At 44.0% G+C, this 8,602-nt stretch overlaps 1 protein-coding gene across 1 annotated transcript; it reads left to right on the forward strand.

The window, feature by feature from the left end:
- Nucleotides 1-490: 490 nt before the first annotated feature.
- On the forward strand, nt 491-7,388 carry LOC109765493 (probable fructokinase-6, chloroplastic). The gene is made up of 7 exons (XM_020324276.4): nt 491-834; nt 1,879-2,096; nt 2,912-3,124; nt 3,252-3,449; nt 3,535-3,672; nt 4,168-4,284; nt 6,850-7,388. The coding sequence occupies exons 1-7, from the start codon at nt 699-701 to the stop codon at nt 6,982-6,984; spliced, it is 1,155 nt and encodes a 384-aa protein (XP_020179865.1). The 5' UTR covers nt 491-698; the 3' UTR covers nt 6,985-7,388.
- Nucleotides 7,389-8,602: the final 1,214 nt, after the last annotated feature.

Here is an 8,602-nt window from a genome sequence, read left to right on the forward strand (position 1 = left end):
GCCCTTAAAAAAATATGGCGATATATAATGAGATGATGATTTTGCTATAACAGTCTTTTCGATAAAAAATGTTATAATGACCATTATTATGGCAATCGGACGCTCCTCTAGAGTTGCTCTTTCCCACACTTTCAGCTAGCAGTAAGACTACCCACAGTGGGAGTAACTTCAGCAGTAACATAGAGTCTAACTCAGCAAATTACTTATGTGGTAATGAGTTAATGAGGAGAGAGGTAGTTTGAGTAACTTAGCTGGTTACATGTTCCAATGCAATATGAGTCTATAACCTAATAAATGAAGGTAGTAACATAATCTAGAGATACGTTGGCTAGACTAAGAATGTTGAAACATTTCACCGTTTCTTGCAAATTTTCCACTAGCTTCTGCTACCAAGCTGCTGTTAATCTTGCGCCGTCCACTCGGCGTTTTGCACGAACATCGGAGATCGGACGGCAAAGAACATCCTCCCTAGTCTCACGGGAAACGCCCGCACAGCTGGCCGCCACTCCACCCGCCGGTCACCAGCGCAGCAGCCAAAACTAATCAGGAGACAGAGCCGCTCGCTTGCCTCGCCTCCTCCGCCGCATTCCTCCGCCGGCAGCGACAGCACAATCCGCTTACCCCCGCCGGCAGCGACTCCCCAACCCGTCGGTCGGTGCCGCTCGAGCCCGTAAGGCCGTACCGGCACCCACACCTGCATGGCTCTCCGCGCGGCGTCGCCGCCCTGCGCCGCGGGCCGCTGCCTCCCCTCCTCCCCGCCGCCTCGCGTCGGCGGCAGGCACTTCTTCCGACCCCTCTCCTCCGCCGCGCCTGCGCCGCTCCGGAAGTCAGCAGGTAGCCTACTGGATCCACGTGCTTATATGCTTTCAGTTACGAGTCCACGATGCTCATACGGTTACAGGTGGTTGCTACCTGCCAATGATTGGGGTTAGTATTCAGGCGGATTTGATGACGTTATTTAGGCAGCTCCAGGATCTAAGCGATTGTAGGCGCTGGGGCGCTGCTCACTATTCTTCAAATCATCGAATGTGTTAGATGTGGTGGACGCATGCTTTTTCCCTCGTGTGAATAATAAGTTGACTCGCTAGTCGCTAGGCATCAACTATAGTTCAAATCATCGAATGCGATTTGAACAGTTCTTTTGGCCTTACTGAAGGAGTAGCATACTAGTGTGGTACTAGCCGTCTGAGGGACTAAATGGATGCAGACTCCGGTATGCCTAGCTGGCCTGAGACATGGATGGCTGAACCTTCGATTCCTGTCATATATTTGGAAGTTGGTTGCATGTTGCGCTTAAGAATGGTGGGTGTGGGCATGGTTGAGAAGCATGAGTTGTGCTCTCGAGTCTCGATAATTTGTTTTCTGTATCTGTGCTGTATGCGTGTTGTGTACACGTAGCTGATAGTGTAGGCAGGAAAAAAAATCTTCAGATATGCGGATGGCAAACAGTTCCTGGTGCGGAAGACTGGAAATTAGGCTGATTTATTTTATCTTTAAATTTATACAGTCCAAATGTGTTTGGCATGCATATTCTGTTAACCAGGGTACTAGGGTAGCAAGTCTTTTGTTGTGGTGATGCTCCAGAAACATATATCATTGATTCATTCCTAAGTACTAACATCATGATCCTGTCATTTCTCAAAATAAAGTATCATGGTCCTGTTGGCCTGTATAGTGATCATTCAGGAGCTTTTTGTGGACTGAAATGGGTTTCCAGTGCAATAATTGGGGTTGGTTTCACACATTAAACTATTACTATTATTATTTTTGGATTGAAACATGATTTGTTTCCTAGCTATGTTTTGTTATTTTATATGTGGTTCTGTCAAAGCCAAAGAATTTGACATCGTTCCTGTTTGATTCAATTTTCAACCATAGTTTGTACCAAAGCAATTTCAAACAGTGATGGCACCCCTGGAACGAGCGATTCTCCACATGTGGTGTGTTTTGGGGAATTGCTGATCGACTTCGTCCCAACTGTTAGTGGGGTGTCATTGGCAGATGCACCAGCCTTCAAGAAGGCTCCAGGGGGTGCACCTGCCAACGTTGCAGTTGGAATAGCTCGTCTCGGTGGGTCAGCAGCTTTCATTGGAAAGGTAATTTGTAACTTTCTTCCTATTTCTGCATGTTGTAATACAAGAGTGAGAAATTTCAAGGATGTGTAAATACACTACAGCTGGAAAAAAGGAAAATACATGCAGATAAATTGTTGCCAATTTTTTGTTTTAATTTAAAGTTTTATGTGCACTGCATACACCCTGAAATATTATCGACTAAATTGCACTTTTCGTCTCACAAATTTCACTTAGGTGGGTCTCAGAAAAAGTTTCTCGTGGGAAGTTCCTTAACTTTCTAAAACTGTCAGAAATTCATCTACTTTCACATACTCATATATGAAGCATTCCAATGACCCGCATAAAGTTCCGTGCAGCATTTTAGGCACTGCATGAGTAGAAACATGTGCATATTCCTCCAGGCTCCTGCTCATTGTTGCAGACAGCTTGGCTGCTTGTATGGTTCTGACATCCTTACACATGTAACACATCTTGGTAGTATGCACCTTGAATCTTGCCTATGAGTACAGCATCACTTCTACCAAGATCGAGGAAAGTGGAACCAGAGCCAAGAAGTGGTTCCATGTTTGCAGATCTCGATACTTGATCTAGCTGATAGGTTTATGCCAGATAACTGCAAGTTTGGTGATTGTCGAGGAAGATTTCCATGTTTTAGGAACCTTTCAGGAAGATATTATAGTTTTTTTGTTTCGGAAAATGAGATCATTTTTATATTTAGAGACCTAATGTGTGATGTGCTAAATATCATTAGTTCCATGTTGTTTTCACCTCAAAGTGCATTCATTTGTGTACTTGGTGTTTGTTCAGCTCATGTATTTAACACTGAACACATTCAGGTTGGTGACGATGAATTTGGATACATGCTATCTGACATGCTGAAGGAGAATAACGTGAACAATCAAGGGTTGCTATTTGATACTCATGCTAGAACAGCTTTGGCATTTGTGACACTTCGAAGTGACGGTGAACGTGAATTCATGTTTTATCGTAATCCAAGTGCAGACATGCTGCTTGAAGAAAAAGAGCTTGACCTTGACCTTATCAGGAAGGTAGGAGAATTACATGGTTTTATAATATTATTGCAATATCTATGCTTCTCTACCACCACAGGTGTGTTTAATCATGTAATATATTTGTGACAAGCTGAACTTAACTTAATCATGGCAATCATGCTAGGCAAAAATCTTCCATCATGGATCAATAAGTCTGATAACCGAGCCATGTAAAACTGCACATATTGCAGCTTCCAAAGCTGCTAAAGATGCTGGGGTACTAATTTCATATGATCCGAATTTGAGGCTCCCACTGTGGACATCAGCTGATGATGCTAGAGATGGTATCCTGAGCATATGGGATACTGCTGATCTTATCAAGGTAACAACTAACCGGCAGCAGCCTGCAAATTATTTGTGTTCACCAAAGGCTTATTGTCTTGATCATGCATCTGCTTTGAAAATAGGTAAGTGCAGAGGAGATTTCCTTTTTGACAAATGGGGAGGATCCATATGATGATTCTGTTGTGAAGAAACTTATCCATCCGAACACGAAGTTGCTTCTTGTCACTGAAGGTCCAGATGGCTGTAGATATTATTCCAAGGTAATGTCTATCTGTGAACTGTATATCTGGTCATTTATTGGAAGTTTGCAGTAACTTCTGTTGGTCAATGGTAAGGGATTGCTGAGATGCAGCAGCACTTCTTTTAGTATCTCCTCAAACCTACTTGGTCATGTCGCAGAAGTCATACATCATTTAAAATATTTTCCTGAATTTTAGAAAAAACGTGGTGCAGAGCATAAGATGGATTTCCCTCTTGTAGTCGAAAGCAGGAGGAAAACCAGAGTTGTGTAGCCGAGTGGTGCTAGGTTGCTAGCCTATTGCCCTTGGGAGACCTCTCTTTTCATCAAGTAGTATTAACTATATATCTGTTTTTTTTTTTTTGCGGAAAGTAACTATTTATCTGCTATGAGCATATTCAGACCTGTAGGGTGGAGATCACAATGTCCTTCACTATTTCATGCAGTCACTTACTGGTCTTGTGTAACAAAGTCTATATTAATAATATGAATTATTGCTCCTTTTGTAAAACAACAGGAATTTAGTGGGAAAGTTGGTGGATTGAAGGTAACTGCTGTTGACACCACTGGTGCTGGGGATGCCTTTGTTGCTGGAATATTATCACAGCTAGCTGCGGATTTTTCACTCCTTCAGGTATGACTAGTACTGCCAGAATATGGAGTTTTCTTTTCCAGCCTCTCGAGTAGAGAGTGAGCTCGGTGAGGCATACAGAATTTTTCCTGCATATTTATTGTCGATGGAAGTAGGAAATGATTTCCAAATGACGAAATGATATATTACTTTTGTTATCTGTAGAGTCCATTTTTTAAGTTTTGAACAACTATAGAGAAAGTTATGCACAACATGCTGAATATTTTGGGCTCCTTTTGGGGTGCAGCATGAAGTGTGCGACTGGTGCTGCAGTTGTAGTCCAGTAAGGCAGACATGTTAGGAAGATCAAAAGGGAAGAGTTTAAGTAAGTAGCGGAAGAAGAATTGAGTTAGGAAATAAATGAGTAATTCGGAAAGAGTCCAGGTCCAGTTTGTGATTTCTTTGAAGTCCTAGCCCAACTCTGTCCAGTTTGGGTCTTAGGCTTAGGATAATCCTCAGAGCACACACGAGGGTGAGCACAGGTTATCGTTTATTCGTTTTATCCTCCTGTGCGTTCACGTTCTGAAACCCACCATCTTCTCTGCTGACCACTTAAATTCCCACCACGCAAGCCTAGTCCATATTACTGAAGGCTGAGCAGCTGAAGTGCTGAGCAGGCAACCACAAAACTGATAGCTTAATTAATCTCGATATTATATATCTGTTTTTGTTAAAGATGTGCAATCCTGAAGCCATGAATGTGCTCCAACTGATTGAATGAGGAATGAATGTTTGTTCATACCTGATGCATTTATCTATATACATCAAACTGTAGCTGTGATGTTTTTCTTGAAAAATTTGTCCTGAGGATTTTAAACAACAGGTGCGGGTGGTTTGCTTTATATATAAAGCGGGGCGGAAGCCTTTTTCAGTAAAAACAGGTGCGGTCTAGAGAAACTGTACACAATAAACAAACTACTCATTAGTGGCATACATGCAAATTAGAAATCTATAATAGAAATAACACAAACTGGAAATCTTGTTGTGTACGTGTTGGTTTCGATCACGGTCCGCGATTCAGCGTCACAGCACAACAAGTGGAGGCTTGGGACACAGTTATCACGGCGTGTTGAACCCTGTAGGCATTGGCCAGGGACATCTTAAGCGGACGAATGGCACTTTCATACTCGGCTTTATGTGGAATAGAGCAATTTTCAAGCAATTAGCATTTCGTTTTCATTTGCTTTATGTCACATCTATCTTTGTGTTTGGCTAGGTAGCTTTGGCGGGGTTGCTGCAGAAATTTAGTAATGTCTGGAGATACTCTGTAGTTGGATGTACCACCTTGTTGCCGCGGCAAAAGAGCAATAAAATTCTTCCTGTATCTAAAAAAAATCATCAAAAATTATTCTGTATCAAATTCTCCAGAATGGTGGAATCTTTTGCTACTCATAAAAAGAAACTGAAACTCTGGAATCACAGTGTCACTATGACCTTGGAGTTAATGCTGATTTGCTTTTCTTAGCAGGACAATCGGTAAAACTATACTAATCATTTCTGTAGGAATACATTCCCTTCATTTCAAAATATAAGGCATGAAGTTTTTGCAATTTTATTTCAAAAGCACGACCTGACAGACGTTTTCTCGTACTTCCCCTGCATTTATATCATTTCTTTCTCTCCAATATTTATGATTAAACATGCATACTAAATTACTAACTATTCCTTTATGGATGCTATGGTCATTTCTCTTGACTTTTTTTCGTTGGTTGTATGCCCTGTTTAATCCCCGTGCTTGATCAAAAACAGCTTATGGAATGGAGGGACACCTAGTTATTTTGTATACACATTAATCTCTAAGTATTTGGGCCATATGTATGCGTGGGCACTACCAATTGCGGACATGCTAATTTGATAAATGTAGCTAGAAAACACGTAACCATGTCCGGCAAGGGCAGCGCAGAATATGCCCTATTGGTAAGGCCCAAACATCGACCATGAAAGTGTTATGTTGGCGCAAATAAGCCATGCCCTGCGGTGGTGACCGGCGTCGGCGCGCCAGGTCTGGTCCGTGGCGGGCGTGGGCATTGTCTGGGCATAGTCCGACTAGTGTATGGGCATAGTCTGACTAGTGTCTGGCCAATGTACGTCCAGGTCGAGCCCGTGGCGAGTGCGTGCGTAAGTGTGTGTGTGTGTGTGGGTCTGTTAGCGAGAGACACGGCCCCGTGTAATCGTTGCCCAGTCAAGTTCGTGCTCGAGGAAATTGCCGTTCGTGCGGCAGGCATTCGTGCGCCGGAAATCTCCCTGTGTCCACCATGTTCTTCCTCCTTTCTTCTTCCTTGGTTCGAGCCAGAGAGCGTGCAACAGAGAGGGCGAGGGCGACTAGACAGGGTTAGCCAGAGCTAGGGCTAGACCCTGACCTGTTATTATCTAAAGATCGTGGAAATATTCAGTTGGCACAACACATGTATCACAGCCCAAAATATACTAAAGACAAGTGAATTGCATTTCTTGTTATTGCACCATTGCTTTTCAAGCCCACGTATTTTTGTTGTCTGATATTTCGACACTAGTCTGAAGCAGGGGTTTTAGTGCTAGGCTTACCTAGCTGTTTTGTGGCCTAAACAGGATGAAGCTCGGTTGAGAGAAGCCCTGAAGTTCGCGAATATCTGCGGGGCTCTCACTGTGACAGAGAGAGGAGCTATTCCTGCACTGCCCACCCGACAGCAAGTGGCTGATGCCCTGACCAATGTCGTTGCTTAAGTCTGCCAGGCAGGTAGTTCTCATCTGGTTTGCTGTGTAATCTAATGCAACTAGCGTTGGCCTGTCGAGCATCGTGAGTGTTGTTAGAATAGTTGTAAGTTGGCCGTGTGATTTGGTTTACGCTGTTTGTTGCCTTGCTGGTGTACCCCAGGCTACCGGCCAACCAAATAAGATGCAAGACGCGAGTTGCGGTCCAATTTCACTTGTGAAATTTGTGTTTGGAGCCTCAGAGCTACTACTTGCTGTGTAATCTTTGTATATTTTTACCGCGGTTATCTGCTGGTGCTGTGAGGAAGTACATTCGGGCTAACCATGAAAAGAGAAATTGGCTAGAAAAAGTTAAATCGTGTGCAGCTCAGTTTATTGTTCAGGGAGAAATATGAATGACGTACTATTCATGATAATTTTTGTGTTTGTTTCTTGATATGTGGATTGAATCTCTATGCTGTCTAATTCTTTGGGATTTCCTACACTTTTTAGCGGTCTAACCATATCCTAGTAGCACGGTAGTACCTAAAGAGGTCGTAGCACTAGAAACTACCTTTGACAAAGTATCTTGTGCGCTGGAAGAAAACCCATTTTAAAAAGTTCCCAAGAATTCCTAGAATAATTCAGCCTATAATACATAGTAGCATATAAGTGGTACATCTAGCATGTTGTGAATCAGTAACAAGCTAAATCCTTAGTTATTAGACAATGGGTTTAGACAAATAAACTTCCACCGCAAAAAAGGTAAAAAAATTAGAGAAATAAACTTACTGCTTCAGTCTGAATAAACTAACAGCTCAAACGAGGTGGCACGTCACATGCGCTGTTACGGCTACAGCTCAAGTTTGCAAGCAGGATAAGGTAGTATAAGAATTCCCCTAGTTTATAATACGTACTACTACCTTGTCTGTACGCGCGGAAGCATGCATTCGAAAGGACTTAATCCGAACACGTCACCCTGCAGAGCGATACATTCCTGAACCTGAGGGCGACATTTCTTCCTAACGATAGCTTCGAGTAGACGTGAATCCACCGTGTGTGCCCAGGAATGTTGGCCGAGATCCCGCGATCCTGTCTGCCCAGCCTAGCCTAGCCGGTATAGCGTAGCCCGCCAACGCCTACGCCTTCTCCATTCGCTCCACTCGGCGCCATGCATGCGTCCCATGCATCTCTCCCCCCAACAGTCACAAGACTGGGAGCCCATGCACAGTCCAGCGACTAGCAAACAGCGAACCATACCATGCCATCCAAGTCGTGGGCATGGGCACGAGAGCGACGATCGGAGTGCGCGGTGGACGCACCATACGCCGAAAGGAGGAGCAGGGAAGCTTTCCGACACGAGAATCGGCATCGAGAAAGGAAGAGAGGCCCAAGTCCAAGGCGTTGTAATTTTTATTAAAGGGGAAAAAACGGCAGCGGCTGCTCGGACCCAATTCCAATTCCAACAGCACGATCTCTTCCACCTCACCCCGAATCCTGCAAATATATGCGCACGCAGCCGACCTCCCCTCCCTCCCTCCCCCGGCAAGGCGATCGCACCACACGCCGTTCCACAACACCGGCTCGCTCGCTCGCTCTACCCGATCAGTGAGCCCGCCAACCATTTCACCCTGGTCCCAAGAACATTAGT

Source organism: Aegilops tauschii, chromosome 7 (genome assembly GCF_002575655.3).
Source record: "Aegilops tauschii subsp. strangulata cultivar AL8/78 chromosome 7, Aet v6.0, whole genome shotgun sequence".
Lineage (NCBI taxonomy): Eukaryota > Viridiplantae > Streptophyta > Magnoliopsida > Poales > Poaceae > Aegilops > Aegilops tauschii.